This window comes from Heptranchias perlo, chromosome 18 (genome assembly GCF_035084215.1).
Source record: "Heptranchias perlo isolate sHepPer1 chromosome 18, sHepPer1.hap1, whole genome shotgun sequence".
In the NCBI taxonomy this organism is placed as follows: Eukaryota; Metazoa; Chordata; class Chondrichthyes; order Hexanchiformes; family Hexanchidae; genus Heptranchias; species Heptranchias perlo.
Window position 1 is genome coordinate 22,386,154 of NC_090342.1, and position 27,547 is coordinate 22,413,700.

The 27,547-nt window shown below is 44.4% G+C and overlaps 1 protein-coding gene across 4 annotated transcripts in view; it reads right to left on the bottom strand.

Annotated features, from left to right (window-relative positions):
• cped1 (cadherin-like and PC-esterase domain containing 1) overlaps positions 1 to 27,547 on the bottom strand; it is a 208,361-nt gene that overhangs the window by 165,013 nt on the left and 15,801 nt on the right. For all 4 annotated transcript variants that reach the window (XR_010966204.1, XM_067999518.1, XM_067999517.1 and 1 more), the window contains exon 2: positions 23,272 to 23,458. Coding sequence is in view for 3 of the 4 variants with exons in the window: in XM_067999518.1 (XP_067855619.1) it covers positions 23,272 to 23,458 (187 nt within the window). In the remaining variant the exon portion in view is untranslated. The remainder of the gene's footprint in view (positions 1 to 23,271; positions 23,459 to 27,547) is intronic.

The following is a 27,547-nucleotide window of genomic DNA, read 5'->3' on the forward strand; positions in this document are numbered from 1 at the left end:
ATCTCCTGCACTAGCCTGGAAAGAGCCTGCTGCATAAATGATCAACACAGCTGTAAGCTTTACAGCTATTGACAGAGTTGTTCCTGTCCTGGCAATGGTTTGCAAGTCATTGCAGAAGTACACATAGTTCCATTTGGTGTTCTTCAGGAATTGGTCTCAGCAGGCAAGAATCTTCAGACAGGCCCAGATATGAGAGACTTGTCTTGTACACAAAAATGGCAACATAAGGATGTGTTTGAATGTAGCATCTAGGATGCATGCCTCATATCATTCTCACCTTCCTCCAATTACTACAAATGGGAAGATAAGTCCCAGAGGGATACCCACAGTTGCACACAAATGAGCTCACTAACAGATTCAGCTGTACAAATAGTCACAGATAAGCGTTGCAGTATGGCTGCTGCATGTAAGAATTTGAAGAAATTCCTCTAACTTCCTTTGTCCAACAACGCCAAAATAGTACAGAAACAGTGAGCTGCTAAGAGATACAGCAAGAACAGCAATGCACCTTTAACAATGAAGGTCCAACTGAAGAGAACAGGCATCCCTTGCAGCACTCATTTTATATTGGTGCTCAATCTATCAGGCACTACTGAGCTCTCAGGATCACCTTATGGCAGCCTCCCTTCATTTGGATCTTTAATGGGTTTTTCACACAGCCTGTGCACCAAATGTTTCATAAGAACATAAGGAATAGGAGCAGGAGTAGGCCATACCGCCCCTCGAGCCTGCTCTGCCATTCGATAAGATCATGGCTGACCTTCGACCTTAACTCCACTCTCCTGCCCGATCCCCATATCCCTTGATTCCCCTAGAGTCCAAAAATCTATCTATCTCAGCCTTGAACATATTCAACGACTCAGCATCCACAGCCTTTGGGGTAGAGAATTCCAAAGATTCACAACCCTCTGTATGAAGAAATTCCTCCTCACCTCAGTCTTAAATGGCCGACCCCTTATCCTGAGATTATGACCCCTAGTTCTAGATTCTCCAGCCATGGGAAACAACCTCTCAGCATCTACCGCTGAGAGGTTGTTCAACATCGCACCGCCTTGCACAGTATGCATCCAATACCTTAATGAACATGCATCAAGCAGCTAGTTTATCTTACAAATGTGTCAAGCCCCCAGTTTTAGTTTGCTGCTTGTATTTGTTATGTTACAGTTTGGTTTACCACGGTCAGCATTCAGAAGACTGTTTTGCTCATGGCGGGATCACACAAGGTAAGATTGTATAAATGCTTGGAATGGGGAGGCACAAAGTGAGTTATAGGTTGTGAGGGGGCACATTGTGGCATATATATTCCGGGCAGGTACTTGGCATTGGAAGCCATTCTATAGCCTTACCTTAGCAGTTTTCTTTAGGTCAGTCATATTCTTCCTTATCTGGATCTGGGCTGCTGGGTTTGCAGACAGCATTGATTCTGTCCGTCTTATCCACTGCCATGCTTGCTGCAGCATTTCTGAGGAAAGTGTCCTTCCATCCCATACAGTTAGCCCTTCTTTCCCACACCTCCTGAATTAGCACTTCCAGCACTTGATCCTCAATGCAAGCAGTTCTCACTTGGGAAGCCTTCATTTGCCAACTACAATCAAGTGCTAACCCTTGGCTTGCTCTCCCCTACAGGCTCACGGTAATGACCATAGAGTAGAATGGTGACTGTTGGATTCTCCCAAGCAACACTTTGGTGGCCATTTCTTTGGGGCGGGAATCTTACAGCACAAAAGGAGGCCATTCAGCCCATCGGGCCTGTGCCGCATCTTTGAAAGAGCTATCCAATTATAATAATCCGTGTCATGGTTTATAACGGCTGCCTTGTTGGGCGCAAACACACCACAAAAGGCACCTGGCAGGCCCGTAGAGAATTCACGCCAGGCTGGAATCAGGCCAATGCTGGGGAATGACACTCACTGCAACCCGGCTTTAGTGAGGAGCTGAACCACGGAGACACAGGATAATTGGCCAGTGTGCTAGTCCCTCCCTCTCTGACCCTTCAGTCTTCCTCTCTCTGTTTCCCAGCTCCCTCTGTCGCCTTCCTTCCACTGCAGCTCTTCTTGACCTTACTCCGCACCCCCTTCCTCGCCTGCACCTCAGATCAGCTTTACCCCACTTCAAGATTCACTTCTTTTGATCAAAATTCAAGTAGCAGACTCTGGAAAATGAATTTAAGAAAATATCAAAAAGAACCTCGCACTTTCTGAGCAGCAACAGGTCTTTGAGCAGACGCAGTAAGGGAGACCTACTCTGACGGGAAAAGCTCTTCATGCCACACCATGCCCATTTACTCTTTTTACCACATCATGACCGACCAAAAATGGATGATCTTCCAAAGGAAAATCCCACCAAAAAAATCTCTGAAATCATTCAAGATGCAGTTAAATAGTGTGCTGGGAGGATAAGCAACATTGGCTGAGTGCCCTGATACTTTTGTTCTTATTTCTATGAATGTAGAAGCTTTACTTTTATTTTTATGTTTGCTGCTGTAGCATACTGGAGATTGGGTAGCTGGAAATATTAGTGCTAATTATAATCTCCAGATGCCACATGTTTTTTTTAAAGCTCGTAAACCAACATGCAGGGGTCCACATATGAATGAAGTATATTTTTTCTACATTAATTTAAAATTTCTAAAATTTTGACTTTATAACCAATTGTTTTTTTTAAAACGGCAAATATGCCATAAGATTTTACTGGTTTCAAATAGACTTCCTGCTCTTTAGTAATCAGGCATAAACAAAGTTTACTACACAATCAATCAAGCTAAACCAAGGAAAAATGTCAATTATTCTGACCAAGAAGGATTATAAAGAGCCCCTGAAGTCCTAAAATATACAGACACGACAATCAGTGTATAGTATAAAACATCTGGTTGTCATTTACAAACAGCACTAGCAATCCAGTTTAGGAAACAGTGGAATTTCACTGGGGCAGAAACCAGACATGACTCTCTGTTAAGACCATTTATGGCTGAAAGGAAATTCTTTGGTAAAAGGTCATCAGAAAGATCTAAATATTGTATATAAAAAGGAACCTTGTCAATGAACAACGCTCACAAGGAACACAGTTAAAGAAAAGGTAAACATTTCTATAGAGTTAAGACTCATAAGTAAAACAAACATTTCCACTGCACAAACATTTTGTAATATTCCTCCATAAAGCTGCATGACTCACTCTGCTTGTTGGAAGAGGAAAGAATTATGATGATGTCCTTATGTGGTATTAAGTCTGAATTGCATGCTGAAATTAGTGATAATTATCAGGACAAAACAGAACAACTTTGTTCTTATCCAGACAAACTGCTGTGCTATACAGACCAATTTAAACATCATTTTTAACAAATTACTATTGCTAAGGCAGTTTCTGTAAGCTGCAAAGAAATGATGTGTACAATGTGATACACAAAACGCAAGAGACAAAGATCTTGTCTATTTGTGTTTTGAATATCTGCTAGAATTAATTTTCACCATGCATTTTACACAGTACTTTATATATTAGTAGATCTCACATGATATTGCTTATGGTGAGTCAGAAGATGTGCTTGAAGCTTGAGAGAGTCAATACAGTCAATTCCCTTTGTTTCAGTTGCTTCATTCAAAATATTGGGTAATTCAATATTTTTAGCACAAAAAATTACTTTGAGATATCAGGAGTACAATGTAGCACTGAAATGCTTGATTGCTCAAATTTCCCAGGAAGCAATCAGAAAAGCATGATTGAATTTTTTTGAGCTACAAACACATTTTCTAATGTGTTACACACAAGACTTGCAATGTATTGATAGTGAATCGCTTGTGGCATTGCTCACAGTAAGACAGACAATATGCTATTTTATAAGGAAAGGAACACTATGCCATGTAATATATTATTTTGCGGCTGAGGGGAAGCTGTGTCCCTTTAAAGCCACAAAGTCATAATTGCTGTTAAAACATACATAGTTTAGACAAGTTGATTAAGATGCTTCAGACTTCCTAACTGGGATTCTCCTCCATGATTCTGCCCGATATCAGGAATGATGGAAAATTCAAGCAGTGATGCCTTCTACTGCAACCAGAATTCCCCCATCCCTGGCGGGACCATTACTGGCTGCTCCTTTCCCACTCACTACATGCAAAAGACAGTGGGTACTCTGGTGCCCAGTAGATTTTCCTTGCTTCCTGGGCTGGTATGGGGAAGGTGGTGGCAGGCCCAGGGAAGTGGCGGTAACAGCGTTGAGATGCCCTCATGGAGGGATATGGGCTTATAGAAAGTTTGAGAATAGGTTGAGATCGTTTTGGCCCCAAGACCTCTGATCATTCGCTTTACCAGATAAAACTGCGTGTCTACGAGCACACCAGAAAGCACAACTTTGAGAAATTAAACTGAAGTGCACAATACTCTGCAGCGGTGGTGAGCGGGTCTATTTGGTGTTTTGTTAAATGCTGTTTCTCCAATAACATGTGTCAAGGAAACAATAGGATTTGATGTATTTTAGTATGTTTCCAATATGGGAAGAAAATCCTTACAATGATAAATAACAGGTATAATGTCTGAAAATTTAAAACAGAATATTGTAGTCATTTTACAAGTGTTCCCAATAAATACGTGTTCCCAATAAATACGTGATATGAAATAAATGATTCAAAAATGCTGATATGTATTTTCCTTTTGTATCAATTTTTCTACATTTTCATTGAAATGAATACATAAATGTGTGTGTGTGTGTGTGTGTGTGTGTGTGTGTGTGTGTGTGCGCGCCCCCTTGTCCCAACGCTTTATGTGTCAGCTTGAATAATGTTTGATGAATATTCTGGAGTTGTGTACTCAGTCAACTTTGGGATTTCTAACCAAGTTAACTCTTCCTGGTTGAATGAAAGAGAGTAAGTGTAGAGATGCTTCCTTTATAATATTTCAGATCAAATAAAAATAGAAAATAGGAACTCTTGAAGGACTATCCATATGTTGAAAGTCCTGAGACTGTGGACACTTGTCACAATTTTGTCATCATTGTGGTATTTAGTAACACCCGAATAACGCTAACATAACACAATAAATGTTTTCTTACATACCCAAAAATAAAGTATCCATACTTGCCGTTATACTTACCTTTCAGTCCACCCAATACAAGTTGGTGCTGTGACTGAGTTTCCCAGTTCTGCCCACCATTTCATTTTTTTCACCTGGGTGTACCCCCCACACACACCTTTGCCAAGTCAGACAAGTTTTTTTTCCCCCAATATCTAACACTTAATATTTTAAATTTAACATTTTAAATCCAGCCCTGATTCCCTTCCCTTTGGCCTCGAGCCACCAGCCCAGCTTCTTCTCCCACCCCCAGCCCTGTTCTGGCAATGTTCACTCTCTCTGCTCCCTGACCTGCTTATTATCTTTTCCAGTTTCCCAGCATTTGGGCCTCCAGCTGCTCATCCCATCCTGATATTGCAGACCTTGGCCATCTGGCCTCCAGTACCTGCCCACGCCTGGTCTTATTTCTCCTACATGTCCCTGGCTCTGTTCTGGTGTCCCACAATGCTCACGCTCCCCGCTCCTGGGCCTGCTTTATTATCCTGGCAACAAACGCATAAGTGCTTTTAGCACTTTCAAAAGTAAGTTACAGTACAGATTTCCCAGTGCTTAGAAACCAGTGAAGATAATAAAGCAGGGTGGGTGCAGGGGGCGATGGGTAGGACTACTTCAGGTAACAGTGATGGGGGTACAGAGCAGGCTTGAAAAACATTTGGGTCCCAGCCCCCTTTCTCATCCTGTACACAGATCTGATCTCGTGCCCTGTGACTGCCAGCAAGTATATTACAAGCCCTGTGAGTGCTTTAAAAACTAAATTAACAGTTTCCCATTACTATAAAAGCGATAAAGTTGGCAAAGCAGGAGTAGGAGTGGGAAAGGACAGGAATTAGGCTACAAAACTATTTGTCGCAAGAGTGGTGGTGGGAAGTATGGGGCAGGCAGGTCAAGTAAAGAGCAAAGGGCAGAGAAGCAGGAGTATGGGAGAAGAGTGAGGGTGAAGGGGCACAATGAGGGGGTTACAGTGGAAGGTTGATGGGGGATGGTGGATGGGGGATGGTGGATGGGGCAAGAGTGAGGTTCTGACAGAACAGAATGAGGGGGTGAGATTAGAAAGATGGTTGGCAAGATACAGGTGAGAAACAAGGAACAATGCTGTAAGGTTATGGGTGAGAGTGGAAGGGGGGAATAGGTCAACATATGGGGTATGAGGGAACAAGCAAGAGAATCAAGGGCAGGGGAGAGAATAAGTGATGCAGGGTGGATAAAGAGGAACCAGTGGACGTAGTGTATTTAGACTTCCAGAAGGCATTCGACAAGGTGCCACATAAAAGATTATTGCTCAAGATAAAGAATCACTGGATTGGGGGTAATATTCTGGCATGGGTGGAGGATTGGTTATCTAACAGGAAGCAGAGAGATGGGATAAATGGTTCATTCTCGGACTGGCAACCAGTAGCCAGTGGTGTTCCGCAGGGGTCGGTGCTGGGTCCCCAACTCTTTACAATCTATATTAACGATTTGGAGGAGGGGACCGAGTGTAACATATCAAAGTTTGCAGATGTTACAAAGATGGGAGGGAAAGTGGAGAGTGAGGAGGACATAAAAAACCTACAGGGGGATATAGACAGGCTGGGTGAGTGGGCAGAGATTTGGCAGATGCAATACAATATTGGAAAATGTGAGGTTATGCACTTTGGCAGGAAAAATCAGAGAGCAAGTTATTATCTTAATGGCGAGAAACTGGAAAGTACTGCAGTACAAAGGGATCTGGGGGTCCTAGTGCAAGAAAATCAAAAAGTTAGTATGCAGGTGCAACAGGTGATCAAGAAGGCCAACGGAATGTTGGCGTTTATCGCTAGGGGGATGGAATATAAAAACAGGGAGGTATTGCTGCAGTTATATAAGGTATTGGTGAGACCACACCTGGAATACTGCATACAGTTTTGGTGTCCATACTTAAGAAAATACATACTTGCTCTCGAGGCAGTATAAAGAAGGTTCACTCGGTTAATCCCGGGGATGAGGGGGCGGACGTATGAGGAGAGGTTGAGTAGATTGGGACTCTACTCATTGGAGTTCAGAAGAATGAGAGGCGATCTTATTGAAACATATAAGATTGTGAAGGGGCTTGATCGGGTGGATGCGGTAAGGATGTTCCCAAGGATGGGTGAAACTAGAACTAGGGGGCATAATCTTAGAATAAGGGGCTGCTCTTTCAAAACTGAGATGAGGAGAAACTTCTTCACTCAGAGGGTAGTAGGTCTGTGGAATTTGCTGCCCCAGGAAGCTGTGGAAGCTACATCATTAAATAAATTTAAAACAGAAATAGACAGTTTCCTCGAAGTAAAGGGAATTAGGGGTTACGAGGAGCGGGCAGGAAATTGGACATGAATTTAGATTTGAGGTTAGGATCAGATCAGCCTTGATCTTACTGAATGGGGAGCAGGCTCGAGGGGCCGATTGGCCTACTCCTGCTCCTATTTCTTATGTTCTTATGTAAGTTAGGGTGTAAGACTACTAAGCCTGATGGAAAACAATTAGGGTAGACAGAGGCGATAAAAAGGGAAGCATAAGGGGCATGGGAAACTATAGGGAAATAACTATAACATCAGAGTATATAGGCAAGTAAAAACAGATGTAAGGAGTCTTACAACACCAGGTTATAGTCCAACAGCTTTATTTGAAATCACAAGCTTTCAGAGCTTTCCTCCTTCGTCAGGTGAGTGTCGGATTCCATAAAGGTACAGCATATATAGTCAGAGAACAATGCCTGGTGATTACAGATAATCTCTCCAACTGCCCGTTATCACCCTCGGCAGAGATATAATCAAAGCAATCAAAGGAGTGGAATGGTGTTCAGACAGAGAAACATTACATACAGGACTACTGAATAAACAAACGGTCAGAACACAAAGACAGAGAGAGAGCGACACCCGAAAGGCAGAGAAAGAGAGAGAGAATGACCAGTTGGATTAAAAACAGATAACTTTTTCTCGCTGGTGGGTTTACATGTAGCGTGACATGAACCCAAGATCCTGGTTGAGGCCGTCCTCATGGGTGCGGATCTTGGCTATCAATTTCTGCTCGACGATTTTGCGTTGCCGTATGTCTCGAAGGCCGCCTTGGAGAACGCTTACCCGAAGATCGGAGGCTGAATGTCCTTGACTGCTGAAGTGTTCCCCGACTGGGAGGGAACCCTCCTGTCTGGCGATTGTTGCGCGGTGTCCGTTCATCCGTTGTCGCAGTGTCTGCATGGTCTCACCGATGTACCACGCTCCGGGGCATCCTTTCCTGCAACGTATAAGGCAGACAACGTTGGCCGAGTCACAGGAGTATGAACCATGTACCTGGTGGGTGGTGTCCTCTCGTGTGATGGTGTTATCTGTGTCGATGATCTGGCATGTCTTACAGAGGTTGCTGTGGCAGGGTTGTGTGGTGTCGTGGACGCTGTTCTCCTGAAAGCTGGGTAATTTGCTGCGAACGATGGTCTGTTTGAGGTTAGGTGGCTGTTTGAAAGCGAGTAGTGGAGGCCTTAGCGAGGTGTTCGTCATCATCGATGACATGTTGAAGGCTGCGAAGAACATGGCGTAGTTTCTCCGCTCCGGGGAAGTACTGGACGACGAAGGGTACTCTGTTGGCTGTGTCCTGTGTTTGTCTTCTGAGGGGGTCTATGCGATTTTTTCGCTGTGGCCCGTCGGAACTGTCGATCGACGAGTCGAGCGTCATATCCCGTTCTTACGAGGGTGTCCATCGCGTTCCTCCTCGTCTGAGCAGATCCTGTGTATTTGCAGGGCCTGTCCATAGAGGTTGGCCTCTTTGACGTGGTTAGGGTGGAAGCTGGAAAAGTGGAGCATTGTGAGGTTGTCCGTGGGCTTGCGGTAGAGTGAGGTGCTGAGGTGCCCGTCTTTGATGGAGATTCGTGTGTCCAAGAATGAAACCGATTCTGAGGAGTAGACCACGATGAGTTTGATGGTGGGATGGAACTTGTTGATGTTATCGTGTAGTCTCTTCAGTGATTCTTCGCCGTGGATCCATAGGAAGAAAATGTTGTCGATGTATCTGGTGTATAGCGTTGGTTGGAGGTCCTGTGCAGTGAAGAAGTCGTGTTCGAACTTGTGCATGAAAATGTTGGCGTATTGGGGTGCGAATTTGGTCCCCATGGCTGTTCCGTGTGTTTGGGTAAAGAACTGGTTATCGAAGGTGAAGACATTGTGATCCAGGATGAAGCCGATGAGCAGATGGCGTCTGGAGATTGGCTGTTGTTGGTGTTGAGTACTGAGGCTGTTGCAACGATGCCGTCATCGTGGGGGATACTGGAGTAGAGTGCCGAGACGTCCATCGTGGTGAGAAGTGTTCTTGGTTCAACTGGTCCGTGGGTGCTGAGTTTTTGTAGGAAGTCTGTAGTGTCGCGATATTTCATTCTCAGACACACGAATCTCCATCAAAGACGGGCACCTCAGCACCTCACTCTACCGCAAGCCCACGGACAACCACACGATGCTCCACTTTTCCAGCTTCCACCCTAACCACGTCAAAGAGGCCATCCCCTATGGACAGGCCCTGCAAATACACAGGATCTGCTCAGACGAGGAGGAACGTGATGGACACCTACAGACGCTGAAAGACACCCTCGTAAGAATGGGATATGACGCTCGACTCATCGATCGACAGTTCCAACGGGCCACAGCGAAAAATCGCATAGACCTCCTCAGAAGACAAACACGGGACACAACCAACAGAGTACCCTTCGTCGTCCAGTACTTCCCCGGAGCGGAGAAACTACGCCATGTTCTTCGCAGCCTTCAACATGTCATCGATGACGACGAACACCTCGCTAAGGCCATCCCCATGCCTCCACTACTTGCCTTCAAACAGCCACCTAACCTCAAACAGACCATCGTTCGCATCAAATTACCCAGCTTTCAGGAGAACGGCATCCACGACACCACACAACCCTGCCACGGCAACCTCTGCAAGACATGCCAGATAATCGACACAGATACCACCATCACACGAGAGGACACCACCCACCAGGTACATGGTTCATACTCCTGTGACTCGGCCAACGATGTCTACCTTATACGTTGCAGGAAAGGATGCCCCGGAGCATGGTACATCGGCGAGACCATGCAGACACTGCAACAACGGATGAACGGACACCGCGCAACAATCGCCAGACAGGAGGATTCCCTCCCAGTCGGGGAACACTTCAGCAGTCAAGGACATTCAGCCTCCGATCTTCGGGTAAGCGTTCTCCAAGGCGGCCTTCGAGACACAAGACAACGCAAAATCGTCGAGCAGAAATTGATAGCCAAGTTCCGCACCCATGAGGACGGCCTCAACCGGGATCTTGGGTCCATGTCACGCTACATGTAAACCCACCAGCGAAAAAAAGTTATCTGTTTTTAATCCAACTGGTCATTCTCTCTCTTTCTCTGCCTTTCGGGTGTCTCTCTCTCTCTGTCTTTGTGTTCTGACCGTTTGTTTATTCAGTAGTCCTGTATGTAATGTTTCTCTGTCTGAACACCATTCCACTCCTTTGATTGCTTTGATTATATCTCTGCCGAGGGTGATAACGGGCAGTTGGAGAGATTATCTGTAATTTACCAGGCATTGTTCTCTGACTATATATGCTGTACCTTTATGGAATCCGACACTCACCTGACGAAGGAGGAAAGCTCCGAAAGCTTGTGATTTCACATAAAGCTGTTGGACTATAACCTGGTGTTGTAAGACTCCTTACATTTGTCCACCCCAGTTCATCACCGGCATCTCCACATCAAGTAAAAACAGGGCAAAGGTAAGCAGGATAGCATAACAGAATGTAATGTGGAGGAGAATGGGAAGAATAATGATGGAGGACAGCTCAAGGATCAAGGGTGAGGAGAGAGAAAGAGTGGAAAGATGCAGGGTAGGGGAAGAGTGTAACAGTGAAGAGGCGAATGACAGAGCAGCAACCAGAAAACAAACAGAACTAGGAAATAACAGACATCAGGAATAGCTAAGATGGAGCATATCCTGCAACTTCCCATGAGTATTGCCACAGGAGGTCCAACAGCACTAAACAATAACCTTTCAAATGCAATTTTGAGTAAGATGCTCCTCACAAATCATCATCAAATAAATTTGGGTGTGAGCAATGCTGGCAAGGCAGCATTTATTACATGCAGGCATTAAGTCAATAACATATAGTGTGGGTTTTTTTATGCTCACAATTTTCCAGATTTATAGAATTCCATTTTCCAACTTGCCATTATGAACTCTCAACCTCTGGGTTGTTACTCTAGTACCATAACCATTACACTACATCATCATTGACAACCTCATCAACCACCATTTATACAGTGCCTTTAATGTAAAGAAACATCCCAAGGCGTTTTACAACTAGGAGTAAGGAAAATGGACATTGATAGGGAAAGATTATGAAGGGTGACAAAGAGATGGGCTTTGAGGAGATCTTTAAAGGTACAGAGAGGTGGAGAGGCAGAGAGACTTAGGGAGGGATTCCCAGACAGCAGGACCAAGATAGCTGAAAGCTCTGTCACTGATAAGGATAGTATCCGACTAAAAACAAGGACATATAAGGTAGCTAAACTTAGTGGGAGGATAGAAGATTGGGAAGTCTTCAAAAGACAGCAAAAAGTAACGAAAGGATTGATTAAGAAAGGGAAGATAGATTATGAAAATAAATTAGCAAAAAATATAAAAACAGATAGCAAGAGTTTCTACAGTTATATAAAAAGAAAAAGGGTGGCCAAGGCAAACGTAGGTCCTTTAGAGGATGAGACCGGGAAATTAATGGTGGGAAACATGGAGATGGCAAAAATGCTGAACAAATATTTTGTTTCAGTCTTTACGGTAGAGGACACTAAGAATATCCCAACACTGGACAAACAGGGGGCTCTAGGGGGGGAGGAGCTAAATACGATTAAAATCACTAAGGAATTGGTACTCAGTAAATTAATGGGACTCAAGGCGGATAAATCCCCTGGACCTGATGGCTTACATCCTAGGGTCTTGAGGGAAGTGGCAGTAGGGATTGTGGATGCTTTGGTAATAATTTTCCAAAATTCTCTGGACTCGGCAAAGGTCCCGGCAGATTGGAAAACTGCCAATGTAACACCCTTATTTAAAAAGGGTAGTAGGCAGAAGGCTGGAAATTATAGACCAGTTAGCTTAACATCTGTGGTGGGTAAAATTTTGGAGTCTATTATTAAGGAGACAGTAGCAGAACATTTGGACAAACATAATTTAATAGGACAAAGTCAGCATGGCTTTACAAAGGGGAAGTCATGTCTGACAAATTTGCTTGAGTTCTTTGAGGATATAACGTACAGGGTGGATAAAGGGGAACCAGTGGACGTAGTGTATTTGGACTTCCAGAAGGCATTCGACAAGGTGCCACATAAAAGATTATTGCTCAAGATAAAGAATCACTGGATTGGGGGTAATATTCTGGCATGGGTGGAGGATTGGTTATCTAACAGGAAGCAGAGAGTTGGGATAAATGGTACATTCTCGGACTGGCAGCCTGTAGCCAGTGGTGTTCCGCAGGGGTTGGTGCTGGGTCCCCAACTCTTTACAATCTATATTAATGATTTGGAGGAGGGGACCGAGTGTAACATATCAAAGTTTGCAGATGATACAAAGATGGGAGGGAAAGTAGAGAGTGAGGAGGACATAAAAAACCTACAAGGGGATATAGACAGGCTGGGTGAGTGGACGGAGATTTGGCAGATGCAATACAATATTGGAAAATGTGAGGTTATGCACTTTGGCAGGAAAAATCAGAGAGCAAGTTATTATCTTAATGGCGAGAAACTGGAAAGTACTGCAGTACAAAGGGATCTGGGGGTCCTAGTGCAAGAAAATCAAAAAGTTAGTATGCAGGTGCAGCAGGTGATCAAGAAGGCCAACGGAATGTTGGCTTTTATTGCTAGGGGGATAGAATATAAAAACAGGGAGGTATTGCTGCAGTTATATAAGGTATTGGTGAGACCGCACCTGGAATACTGCATACAGTTTTGGTCTCCATACTTAAGAAAAGACATACTTGCTCTCGAGGCAGTACAAAGAAGGTTCACTCAGTTAATCCCGGGGATGAGGGGGTGGACATATGAGGAGAGGTTGAGTAGATTGGGACTCTACTCATTGGAGTTCAGAAGAATGAGAGGCGATCTTATTGAAACATATAAGATTGTGAAGGGGCTTGATCGGGTGGATGCGGTAAGGATGTTCCCAAGGATGGGTGAAACTAGAACTAGGGGGCATAATCTTAGAATAAGGGGCTGCTCTTTCAAAACTGAGATGAGGAGAAACTTCTTCACTCAGAGGGTGGTAGGTCTGTGGAATTTGCTGCCCCAGGAAGCTGTGGAAGCTACATCATTAAATAAATTTGAAACAGAAATAGACAGTTTCCTAGAAGTAAAGGGAATTAGGGGTTACGGGGAGCGGGCAGGAAATTGGACATGAATTTAGATTTGAGGTTAGGATCAGATCAGCCATGATCTTATTGAATGGCGGAGCAGGCTCGAGGGGCCGATTGGCCTACTCCTGCTCCTATTTCTTATGTTCTTATGTTCTTATGTTCAAAGGAAGGGGAAAGAGAAAAGCACAGAAAACCTGAGTCAGCGGGATGGAGCATTCAGGCAGGAAGATGGGGCTGGAGGAGATAGTGAGCAGCAAGGCCATGGAGGGATTTAGAGAAGAGAACAAGACTTTTGAATAGAATATTCTGGGGGATGGGAAGCCAGTACATCAGCAAGAATGAGGGTAATGGACAAGCAGGACTTAATGCAGGATATGTGTAGCAGAGTTGGAGTTTATGGAGCCATGGAGGAGAGAAGCCAACAGTGGTGGAGGAAATAAGGTAGGTATGGAGCTGGGCATTGTTGCAGAGGTAGAATTAAGTGGGCTTGAAGATGGATAGAATGTGGGGTTTAAAGCTCAGCTCAGGGTTAAACACAGGATGTCAAGATTCTGAACAGTCTGATTCAACCTGGGAGGAGAATGGAATCAATGGCAAGAAAGCACAATTTATGGCAAGGGCTGAAGATAATGGCTTTGGTCTTTCGATATTAAGCTGGAGGGAGTTATGACTTATCCACGACTTGGATGTCTGACAAGCAGTCCGACAGTCTGATAGCATGGGGGGGGCAGTTGGGAGGGGGGGTTGGAGGTGGTGGAGGTAGTATTGAGAGACGTGAAGGAGAGGTAGAGCTGATCCTGTGCCTGCAGATGGTGTTGCTGAGGGGCAGTATGTAGATAAGGAAGAGGAGTGGGCCTAGGATAGATTGTTGGGAGTCCCCACATGTGACTATGCAGGGGAGGGAAGAGAAGGCATTTCTGGAGATACACTGGGTGCATTTGGACAAGTAGGAATGGAATCATGTAAGGGAAGTCCCAAACAGCTGAGTGACGGAGGAGAGGCATTGGAGGAGTTACAATCACATCGCATATCAATTATGACTTTGGCTAGTGTGGTTTCAGTGCTGTGAAAAGGGCACAAGTCAGACTGGAGGGATTCAAACAGGGAGTTTTGGGAGAAATAGGCATAGAACCTTAGAAAGGAAAGGAAGATTAGAGACGGAGCAGTAGCTAGACAGGACCAATGAATTGAGGGGGGTGACTTGAGTGAAGAGGGGATCAAAGGGTCTCATGGATGAGGAGAGATTGAGAGGGGTAGATAGGATAAAAGCTGCAAATAGGTAGATGTTCTGGGCTAGTGTGGGTGGGAGCCATGGGGAAGGTTGGAGAGTTAGGAAGGGTCGATGCAGCAGTAGCAGCAGCACAAATGGTCCCAATGTCAGAGTCAAAGAAATTTGTGAGCTCTTCACATTTGGTGTTTGAGGCAAGAGTGGAGGGTGCAGGGGAAGGTGGGCTTAAGGTGGTTGGTGATGCAGAAAAGAAGGCTGGGATTGCCCTTATCCACCAGGATAATCCTGGAGTCTTAGTCAGTTTTAGTTGAGTACTGCAAAACACAGGAATGCATGACATAGGCAAGCCGATCTGCCGCTTGATGACTAGGCCAGTTGTACGCCACCAGATACGATCAAGTTTGCGGCCCTCTAACGTTTACGAAAAGGGCTATATCAGGAGAAGCAATAGGAAGACAGAAACAACGCCATTGAAGGCAGAGCTGAGAGAACTGTTAAGCAGGCCATCAACAGCAAAGGGTGGCGGGGGGGCGGGGTGGGTTGGGCATTTGTGAGTTTGTAAGGGAGGTGGGGAGAGCTTTTTTCCATGGGTAGATGGTGACAATGGTGGGATTGATGGCAAGGTAACGAAATGTAGATACTGAGAAAGATAAGGAAGTGGTCAGTGATTGAGACCCCAGATGCAAAAAGGCTATGATAGATGATGAGGTCAAGGGAAGGCCAAGTATATGGGGTAAGGGAGTTTATTTAAAGTGCAAGATGGAGAGAAAACTGGAGGGCAGTGATCTTGGAGGAGGGGGGACTGGGAGAATTGAGATATAGTATGAAATCACCAAGGATGAGGAGAAATCTGGTGCAGAAGCTGAGGGAAGAGAAAAGAGAGGGCATCTTAGTGGGGAAATCAGTTGAAATCCTGAAATTATATTTGAGAGACAGATAATATTTGATATTTTCTTTATTTCTTCCAGTTTTTCCCCTTTCTCTATTCCTCCGAAGGCACTGATTTCCTCACTGGGTTATGTTTCCACATGTGTTAGTCACCCTCCTGTATGATGTCCAAGTGAGATTCATTCATGTACAAGCCATGACCACGAATACTGGCAGGCAATGGAACCAAGCATAGTATCACAACTGAGGCCAATTCTAACCTTGCCAGGCATCCATTTCCAGTAGGGGCTACTGTATAATGAGCGGGAGTAAGAATCTTAACCCAGAGTTAGTGCGGACAGCTATATAGCCCTCCTGGCTGTGTCGGCTGAAATCTGCTTGCTCAACATGGACAGGGGATAAAACCTGAAGCTTTCCTATCTGTACAGCTTACAGACCTCTGAATTATTGGAACATTTGCTATTTTTATGGAGGCCAAAAATGCTTGGCCTTTCCAGCGCACTTCTGCTGTAACTCTGGTGGGAGTCTGGTGGAAAGGCTGAAAATGAGGCCAGGACCAGATACGCTGGGTCCCAGCCTTCCCTGGCAGTTTCTGCAGGGCCATGTTGAGGACAGAGCCTCCACCTGCCCCAAACAAGTCCAGCGTTTGGGGCAGGTGGAGGCTCTGTCCTCAGATTGATAAGACGGCAGGGATTCCCAAACTAAGAGTTTCCTCGCCCACAGTTTAAAGCAGCATCTGCAGTCAGTATGCCAGTTGAGAGAAGGTGTTCCATCCCAATGAACAAAAGATGTAGGGCGCTAAATTGGGACGTGTAATGCCCGTTGTTTCGGCGCTTCACGGCCTCTCTGACATCCAAGATGGCGTCTTGGATGCGCACATACGTTTCCAACGTGACGTGCGCCAGACACTATCTTGGTATAGGAGTTAGCGCAGGCACAGATAACGAATGTTGAAATCATGTAAAGTAGGGAGAAAACAGTTTCAATCAGTGTGCAACGCTGATTTAAAGTGATAGACACCATTTTCGGACTTAATGCTCAACTCAACGCACAGTCTTAACCCCGACCATCTGAACATGTCTTAGAGTGCCTGGAGGATCCCCCACCAGCGCTATTTAAAGGGACCATGCAGGATTTACAGGTTAGTGGTTCGATTATTGCTTCTGGCTGCCAAGACATTTGTAACTGTTTTTGGAGGTCTTCTAGACTTCAATACTAGGACGCGAGGACATAGCCAAACATTTAGAGCCAGGACGTGCAGGAGTGAAGTTAGGAAATGCTTCTACACGCAAAGGGTGGGAGACATTTGGAATGCTCTTCTGCAGACGGCAATTGATGTTAGCTCACTTGTGAATGTTAAATCTGAGATTGATAGATTTCTGTGAACCAAGGGTATTAAGGGATATGGGGCTAAGGCGGGTATATGGAGTTAGGTCCACCATGATCTCACCGAATGGTGGAACAGGCTCGAGGGGCCACTGCCACTTGTTGCCTCCTGATATGCGTCACCTTCTCCTGCAAGAAAGCGGGAAGTGTGTCTGGGTGATGTGCCTGTCATGGTTGAATAGCTGCCAGTGTGTGTGGCCTGTGAGTTGGGGGTGGGCGGCTTGCAACAGTGGTAATGTGTAAGGGTGAGAGGAAGTATCTGGTTGGAAGAGTTGAGTACTGATGGAAAGAGTTTTTTGGTATGTGGGTGTTGGGGGCTGTAGTGCATGGAGCAGTTGGTAGGAGACACCACTTGACAGTTGACCTCACTCACTTTGACCACTCATGTCAAAGCATTGAACTTCTTCCTGCGCTGCATCCATGTTCACGATATAGGATGTTCCTCCTTCTGTCCACCTCTTGCACCAAGGTCTCTAGTGCATCAGCAGAGAACCTTGGTCCACACACTCTCGCAGGCCTGGTACCAACTCAGATCGGCAGATTGGTGAGGTCTGGCGTGCAGATTGGAGATGGAGTAGTGCGCAATCTTTATTCAATGTTATAACATAACCCATCAGTGTGTAAACATAGGGATGGGACCTGCTTCTGTGTTTTATGTGTGCGATGTCTGTTCTCTGTTCAGACTCCGTGCAGACAGTAGATTGTTATTTTCAGCAAATAACAAGTACCAGCTATCTTTAAGAGATTTTAAGAGATTTCTAAGAAACATCCTCCCTTTAAGAGATTGAGCTCCAGAACTAGCCGCGCCTCTAGCCAAACTGTTCCAGTACAGCTACAACACTGGCAACTACCCGACAATGTGGAAAATTGCCCAGGTATGTCCTGTCCACAAAAAGCAGAACAAATCCAATCCGGCCAATTACCGCCTCATCAACCTACTCTCAAACATCAGCAAAGTGATGGAAGGTATCGTCGACAGTGCTATCAAGCAGCACTTACTCACCAATAACCTGCTCACCGATGCTCAGTTGGGGTTCCGCCAGGACCACTCAGCTCCAGACCTCATTCCAGCCTTGGTCCAAACATGGACAAAAGAGCTGAAATCCAGAGGTGAGGTGAGAGTGACTGCCCTTGACATTAAGGCAGCATTTGACCGAGTGTGGCATCAAGGAGCCCTAGTGAAATTGAAGTCAATGGGAATCAGGGGGAAATCTCTCCAGTGGCTGGAGTCATACCTAGCACAAAGGAAGATGGTACTGGTTGTTAGAGGCCAATCAGCCCCAGGACATTGCTGCAGCAGTTCGTCAGGGCAGTGTCCTAGGCCCAACCATCTTCAGCTGCTTCATCAATGACCTTCCCTCCATCATAAGGTCAAAAATGGGGATGCTCGCTGATGATTGCACAGTGTGCAGTTCCATTCGCAACCCCTCAAATAATGAAGCAGTCCTTGCCCGCATGCAGCAAGACCTGGACAACATCCAGGCATGGGCTGATAAGTGGCAAGTAACATTCATGCCAGACAAGCGTCAGGCAATGACCATCTCCAACAAGAGAGAGTCTAACCACCTCCCCTTGACATTCAACGGCATTACCATTGCCGAACCCCCACCATCAACATCCTGGGGCTCACCATTGACCAGAAACTTAACTGGACTAGCCACATAAATACTGTGGCTGCAAGAGCAGGTCAGAGGCTGGGTATTCTACAGCGAGTGACTCACCTCCTTACTCCCCAAAGCTTTTCCACCATCTACAAGGCACAGGTCAATAGTGTGATGGAATACTTTCCAATTGCCTGGATGAGTGCAAATCCAACAACACTCAAGAAGCTCGACACCATCCAGGACAAAGCAGCCCTCTTGATTGGCACCCCATCCACCACCCTAAACATTCACTCCCTTCACCACCGGCGCACCGCGGCTGCAGTGCGTACCATCCACAAGATGCACTGTAGCAACTCGCCAAGTCTTCCTCGACAGCACCTCCCAAACCCGCAACCTCTACCACCTAGAAGGACAAGGCACATGGGAACAACACCACCTTCACGTTCCCCTCCAAGTCACACACTATCCCGACTTGGAAATATATCACCGTTCCTTCATCATCGCTGGGTCAAAATCCTGGAATTCCCTACCTAACAGCACTGTGGGATAACCTTCACCACACGGACTGCAACAGTTCAAGAAGGCGGTTCACCACCACCTTCTCAAGGGCAATTAGGGATGGGCGATAAATGCCGGCCTCGCCAGCGACGCCCCCACCCCATGAACTTATAAAAAAAAGTTCCCCTGGTGGTGGAAAGTGCGAATTCCATTAATTCCACGTGCAAGGCCTGGAAAGGAAGGCTGATTGCAGGTGAGTCCTCGGGCTGTCCGAAACTTGTGTCCTGCCTGCGCAGGGGTCATTGGGCCCAGGGTAATAGCACATCACACTATCTGCACCCAAAAACGGCTCCTATCCAATTTTTCCTCCGTAGGGCCTACCTAGGGGCCCAGACCTGGATCATGGCCTCGATCCCTGAAGATAGCAAAAATTGTCCCTCTTATAATGAGCACATGTCTGCAATTTTTTTTTGGGTGGGGGGGAACCATTCCCCCCTCCCCTCCCATGACTCAGAACTCTTTTTAAGCAAGGTGTTAACCAGTTTTAACTTAAATAGCAGATAGAGGAATTCTATATTGTGATTTCCTTCTTCATAGCCTTGGAGCTTAACAGAACAGCACTAAAAGAAATATTTTTGTCCATTTCTGTTTACTACCAGTCTTGCACACATGCTTACTTTTTCATTATTCTTTACACCCAAAGGAAAATATATTTCTTAGTCTTATATAGGGTAAGCAACAAATCATCAATCAGCTTCCAAAATAATCATCATTTAGTGCAGATGTTCAGGACTAAATTCCTTACAAATTCCCATTATCCAACCTTATTTCTAGACAATGGGCCGGATTTTGCTGCAAAAATAACGGTAAGCCTAACATTGCTGTCTGTTATTTCTGTGCAAATGGTAGAGCAACTGCTGAACTGCCGGCAACCGCACATGTGCAATTAAATGCGAAAAAACGGAGGTTGTTCTACCAGATACCCTACTGCTCTGTAAGTTTTGCGAGAACAGCATCTCATCGGCTGGCTCCACATTCAAATGAATGGAATGGTGTGAAGTTCCTGTACTGACTTGATGGATACGAATTAATCTCACCAAAAAAAGGTCATTTAAGTCTAAGGACCCTTTTAACCGCGTGGTATGCCTTAATGACTACCAAATAATGTCTCTGGCACTGAAAATTAACTTTTATAAGTGTGGAGTTTCATTCCTTCAGATTTTAATTGTTGTTGGACATTTAAAAAAAATTCAATTTTTATTTTTTAACTTTTTCTTTCTGTCTCTTTTATCTCTGTCTCTTAATTCAATATTTCTTACCCTCTCTTTATTTCACTTTCTGCACCTGATCTGACATTGAATTCACAATTCTAACTCCCTGGTTCTGACTCTTCGCTGCTCAACAGATGGTTTAATTTGATTGGTTATGAGGATACCCAGTTGCTTGCCCGTTCACACAGGTCCCAGATGCACAGTAGAGGGCGCCGTTTTAGATTCAGCACGCCACGAGAGGAACTTGCCATGGCAAAAAAGAAAAGTTTATGGGCAAGTGCAAGTCTAACGAGCGGCAGGCACCGTTTGTTTGTTGCTCAGAGGAAAATTCAGGCCAATATAAAATAATGAGAAAATTAACCAATAAACTAGAGAAACCTGAAACTAGGAGACAACCATATTCAAGAAATAAATGTAAACTTTAATATAGTTGAAAATGAAAATCAAGAATCTGTACAATCTAAAACAGAAAATAAATATGGAAAGACTGGAAGGTAAACAAATTGCTTGCTGCTACCTATATCCGGTCTTCATAAATTTTTCATGCATTGCATTTACTTATGGGATTGAAATCCCTCTTGATGATAATTTTACTGAAAAAGTCAGCACCAGTACAAAATGGGATTTCTCTTTTGCCTCTCCTCATAATGAACCATGTATTTTTAAAATCAGCAAGAGAAGCTTCACCTCCAAAAATTGACCTGATCTCATAGTGAACCACATTTTTTGGAGGGGGGGGGGGAGAGAAGGAGGGTCATGGTTCTTTCTATTAGCAAAATTACTTTACTATTCCTAAAACTCCAGCTACATGATCATTTCGACAGTTAGACTTTTAATGTCAGTTTTTATAATATGTAAAATAACTGCCTTTTTGGTGCTCAGATATGTTTAATTCAGTTTTAGTTTTTATTTTCTCCACTACTTCACTGCTTGTGGCTGGAAATAAAAACTAAAATAGCTCATATGGAACATCGTTTATAGACCTGTGATTATACTGGGATTCTGTAGTCAGACTGTCTGCTTCTTTTCCCATGCTTGTTTTTATCTTTTGCACATAGTATTTAAACATAAGTGCTTGCTTACTTTGAAAGATTGCAAAACAAAAATTTTAAGTCATGGATGTTTCAGTATTTATAGTTTTACAAAAATGTTGCTTCAACTAGTGGTTATGAAGCTTGGCCTGCAGCCAGTAAACATTTCTGAGTAACCTCCTGGATGGGCTGGGAGCTGGAAGAAAGATGTGGCCTTTGGGATTGATATAACTACAGCAAAGAATGCAAGCTAAGTATGTTCATATGAAAAAAATATTTGTTGCACCAACATAAACCTTTAGTTGAGAGAACGTAATACACGAGGGTTACATTATTTTCTAAAATACAACAGCACAGCCACATCCAACGTACTATTTTGTACTGCCTTATTAGCATAGAATCATAGAAATTTTAGCACAGGAGCAGGCCATTCTGCCCATGTGCTGTGCTGGCACCACACTGGACCTATCTACTCTAATCCAATTTCCTTGGTTTCTCCGTACTCTTTAATATTTTCTTTTGCACGTTAGGGTTGGGATTCCCGACCCTCCGGGAATGACCACGAGTTTCCTGGAATCGGGGGTTCCTATCCCAAGCGCTGCCTCCAGCAGCCCGGGAGATCAGTGATTTAAATTTCCCGCCGCAGTGCGTCCACATGAACAACAGACACTTATATGAGGTACCGTAAATAATTACTGTTAGTCTGGCATCAGGAGTCACAACTATGTCATACTGCATTAATTTTAAACAGAATCTTTTCCATGGAGCTTGTCACCGGCTGCTGCTCAGTGCCGCCACCCACAGAGAGCCGCGACTGCGGGGAGGGGGTGAGGGGAGGCTATGAAAACTGAGGAAAGTCGGGAATCGGGTTGGGGGGGGGTGAAGGCTCTGAAATTAGGGGAGCTGTGAAGTTGGGGGAGGGATAGAGACTGGGGAATGGGAGCTCGGGGGAGAGAGGGAAACTAGGGAATGGGGGCTTGGTGGGAGAGATGGAGACTGGGGAATGGGGGCTCGAGGAGAGATGGAGACTGGGGAATGGGGAATTGGGGGAGAGAAGGAGACTGAGGTCTGGGGGCTCAGGGGAGAGGAGGACACTGGGGAATGGGGGCTAACGGATGGAGGGAGAATGGGGGCTGGGGGGGAAGAGATGGAAACTGAGGAATGGAGGCTTATGAAGAGAGGGAAAATGGGGGCTGGGAGGCGTGACGGTGACTGGGAAATGGGGGCTGGGTGGGAGAGATGGAGACTGGGGAAAGGGGGCTTAGGAAGAGAGGGAGAATGGGAGTTGGGAGAGGGGAGAAATGGAGCCTTTTCTTACGCACATGGTGCGAACATTACTTGCCACTTGTCAGCCCAAGCCTGGATATAATCCGGTTCCTAGTATAGGCTGGCATACATAGACTGCTTTATTATCAGAGGAGTTGTGAATGGAGCTGGACACTTTAGATCTTATGGCAAAAGGAAGGCCATTGGTAGAACATCTTGAAGTTATTTCTGTGACTCCTGAAAACTAAGAGCCAAGCTACCCTTTGGTCATGGTAAGCTGATCTTTCAAATGTCTAATCTCACAAATACAATCTTCCAGGTTGTGCTGCACTTCTTCTAACTGCCATCTATGTGCACTGTAAAGTATCTGTAACTGTGTAAACTGTTAGGTTTCTGCAGTGTAAATATAGACTTTCCCCATGACTTCGCACACTACAACTCCTGGGAGTTGACTGGACGTGGAGTGGTATTATTGCCAGTATACATTGGGTTATGAACTTTACTCCCCTTCCACCTGAGTTGCAGAAATGTGCAGAAGGACAGAAGGCCTTTCAAAGAAAAGTTAAATATAGAACCGCAGAGTTCATAGAGTCAGCTGCTTCAGAATAGACACTAGCTTCCACTGAAAAACTGCAAATAGTACGGCTACAAAATAAACATATTTTCTTACCATTATCTTTGTATCCTTCCTTGTAGCTTGAATCTCCATCAACTTCTGGAGATAGTACAATCTCATAACCATATTGTACAAAAATATGTTGATATAGTCGAAGGTCAGATTCACTAATGGAATTATATCCTCGTAGCACAACAGTTTTCTTGTGATTGTTGACGTTATTAGATTCTATGGATTCAACCTGCCAAAGGCAAATAATTATTTAGCATTTACTTTAACTTCAAGCTAAAAGTTTATAACACCCATTTCATTTCACAATATAATTTGTACAAAACATTTGTGTTTTAATTGTGAAACTACAGGAGAGAGCAAAATTCAAATGTTAAAATATAGGAAGAGAGAGGGTTCGGTGATGCAGTGGACTAGACTACCATCCTTTCATCTTTGGAACCAGCCCAGACTGGTAGAATGAAAATCTCCTCTCTCTGCTGGCTATAAGGGTCCAATCAGTTTGACAATTTCAACCTCATAATAAGTGGCACAGACCTATTGCACAAAATTGCCTGTAACGTCAATCGGCAAACTCAAAAGCCATACACTTAGTTAAGGTATATTATTGCAGTGAAGCAGAGAGAGCTTTAGTCTGCATCTGGCCTGTGCTACACAAAGCCTGGGAGTGCTCTGTATTAACACTATAAGGTAGAAATACTGATTGGCAAAGTCATGTACAAACATTTAAGACACTTATGTTCTCTTTATGCAGGTATTCACCAATAAAAGGAGAGACTAGGCACTTAAAAACAATCCTCTGGGTAACACCACAGGAGACCAACCAGTAACAGTTTAAAACTAAAATTTGTCAAGAGATAAGACATTCCCTTTAGCCTGCTATCATTCGTCACTTGAAAGATTGAATAAAGGTCTTCCAAGACAACGAGTTGTCGAGTGGAGAAATGAAAAACAGAGTGGAGTAAAATCAGATTCTCCACTTCCTTAGAAGAAAAGAAATCAACAAACTTCTGAGAAAAAAGGAAAATTATTTGTAATGATCAAAAGATAGTTATGGATAAGGAAGGCTATTTGCCCTATCTTTATTCATCCATCCAAAATGGACCTAAAGTCCCTCCATTGCAGCATCTAATTGGATATTAGGGTTTTTGCCTCCACTACTTCATCCAGGAGTCTATTCCGTGTGTCCATGCACACTCATGTGTGGAGAAAAACTTCCTGATATCAGTCCTTATATGAGTCCTAAATTTACCTTTTACTAGTTTGAACCTGTGGCTCCTGGTCTTCCTCTCAGAATTTAATTTAAAGTAATTTTCTGGATTTATTTTTTCCACTCTTTTTATAATCTTATATGCCTCGAAGATCACCTCTCAGGTGCCTCTTTTCAAGGCAGAAAAGCCCAAGTTTTTCCTGTCTTTCCTCATAACTGAAACCTTGAAAAGTAGGGTGCAGCCTTGAGGTTCTTCTCTGCACTTCCTCCAAAGCTTAAATTTCTCTCTTGTGTCTCAGTGATCAGAACTGAATACTGTTCTCAAGGTGTGGTCTGAAGAAAGCATTATACAGTTTCATCATGATTTGTTCTTGTTTGTATTCTACTGTTTTGTCGATGCAGTTCAAAATTCTATTGGCTTCGATTGTTGCTCTTCATCGATTGTTGCTCTGCATTGGCTGGACCTATTAAGTATCAAGTCTACTAATAGTCCCAAGTCCTTTTCTACTTAACTCTAGTTAACACAACCATTCAAAGAGCATGTGTATTGCCTGATTTTTTCTCTTTCCAATGTGCAGTAGTAGAAGGCCCATGGTCTAAATCCCACTTCGCTGGTGCCGGGTAGAACTTTATAAAATATCACCATCAAACAATAAATGACAAGCTCAGCAAGAAACATGACTTGCAATGCTGTGGTGACTGCTGAGAATTGAAGTTGTAGTTGCAATCCAATGGAACAAAGACAACAAGCGTAGGATCATTATTGGTAATAATTTTCCAAAATTCTCTGGACTCGGCAAAGGTCCCGGTAGATTGGAAAACTGCTAATGTAACACCCTTATTTAAAAAGGGTAGTAGGCAGAAGGCTGGAAATTATAGACCAGTTAGCCTAACATCTGTGGTGGGTAAAATTTTGGAGTCTATTATTAAGGAGACAGTAGCAGAACATTTGGATAAACATAATTTAATAGGACAAAGTCAGCATGGCTTTACGAAGGGGAAGTCATGTCTGACAAATTTGCTTGAGTTCTTTGAGGACATAACGTACAGGGTGGATAAAGGGGAACCAGTGGACGTAGTGTATTTAGACTTCCAGAAGGCATTCGACAAGGTGCCATATAAAAGATTATTGCTCAAGATAAAGAATCACTGGATTGGGGGTAATATTCTGGCATGGGTGGAGGATTGGTTATCTAACAGGAAGCAGAGAGTTGGGATAAACGGTTCATTCTCGGACTGGCAACCAGTAGCCAGTGGTGTTCCGCAGGGGTCGGTGCTGGGTCCCCAACTCTTTACCAATCTATATTAACGATTTGGAGGAGGGGACCGAGTGTAACATATCAAAGTTTGCAGATGATACAAAGATGGGAGGGAAAGTGGAGAGTGAGGAGGACATAAAAAACCTACAGGGGGATATAGACAGGCTGGGTGAGTGGGCGGAGGTTTGGCAGATGCAATACAATATTGGAAAATGTGAGGTTATGCACTTTGGCAGGAAAAATCAGAGAGCAAGTTATTATCTTAATGGCGAGAAACTGGAAAGTACTGCAGTACAAAGGGATCTGGGGGTCCTAGTGCAAGAAAATCAAAAAGTTAGTATGCAGGTGCAACAGGTGATCAAGAAGGCCAACGGAATGTTGGCTTTTATTGCTAGGGGATAGAATATAAAAACAGGGAGGTATTGCTGCAGTTATATAAGGTATTGGTGAGACCGCACCTGGAATACTGCATACAGTTTTGGTGTCCATACTTAAGAAAAGACATACTTGCTCTCGAGGCAGTACAAAGAAGGTTCACTCGGTTAATCCCGGGGATGAGGGGGCGGACGTATGAGGAGAGGTTGAGTAGATTGGGACTCTACTCATTGGAGTTCAGAAGAATGAGAGGCGATCTTATTGAAACATATAAGATTGTGAAGGGGCTTGATCGGGTGGATGCGGTAAGGATGTTCCCAAGGATCGGTGAAACTAGAACTAGGGGGCATAATCTTAGAATAAGGGGCTGCTCTTTCAAAACTGAGATGAGGAGAAACTTCTTCACTCAGAGGGTAGTAGGTCTGTGGAATTTGCTGCCCCAGGAAGCTGTGGAAGCTACATCATTAAATAAATTTGAAACAGAAATAGACAGTTTCCTAGAAGTAAATGGAATTAGGGGTTACGGGGAGCGGGCAGGAAATTGGACATGAATTTAGATTTGAGGTTAGGATCAGATCAGCCATGATCTTATTGAATGGCGGAGCAGGCTCGAGGGGCCGATTGGCCTACTCCTGCTCCTATTTCTTATGTTCTTATTATCATCAGAATGATAGTCGCTATTCAATCAGTTATACTACTTCTGCTGTGTTAATGCAAAGTAGTTTTACATATACAGTGATACAACCAGCAATATAACTTAGAAATCAAGTTGGCAATCTTACTGCAGACCAGACTAAAGGCCAGGAATGCAATACCACCTCCAGCAGGTAGTCTTGCATTACTTGAATTTCACACCTGTATAGCTACAGTATGGGTTACAGCCAGGCAGTACTCTTTACATTGCCATCTCCTATCTGGCTGGAGAATCAATTGTCCTACATAAAGGAGAGCCCTATAATTTACACTCCATAAGATGTAAAATAAAGCGATAGGAGATTCCAAGTTGAGCCCTGACTTTGAATTTACATTACAAGTTCCATTATATGTGCTTTTGATATTTCTAACCGCTCAACTCTGCTCCTCAGCTTGAAGGCCATAGTGTTACATAACAGAAGACGGCAGATATGGACTGCAGACAGCCCACAAAACATCGAGCTCTTGAGTGCATTTGAAGATGTCACCAGGCAGATTGTTGGCCCAGCAGGCATAGAAGAAGTGGGGACATCAGATGTCTCCCTCAGCTCAGGCCTTTCCTCAGTTTGCTGGAGAAACGCTCACTGGGAAACCCAGTGCAAGGGAACCAGTGAAACCTGATGCTATGGCCTATCTTCAGACCCCTACTGACCAGAGGATCAGCGGGTGTCCTGGGTGGGAAGGTGGGGTAGACTGAAGACTGGCGGGAAAGTGCTTTTTTTTTTGTTCTTCTCCAGCCACCCCCAGGATGTTTTATGGTAATTGGAGCTTTCAGCCTGCTGAT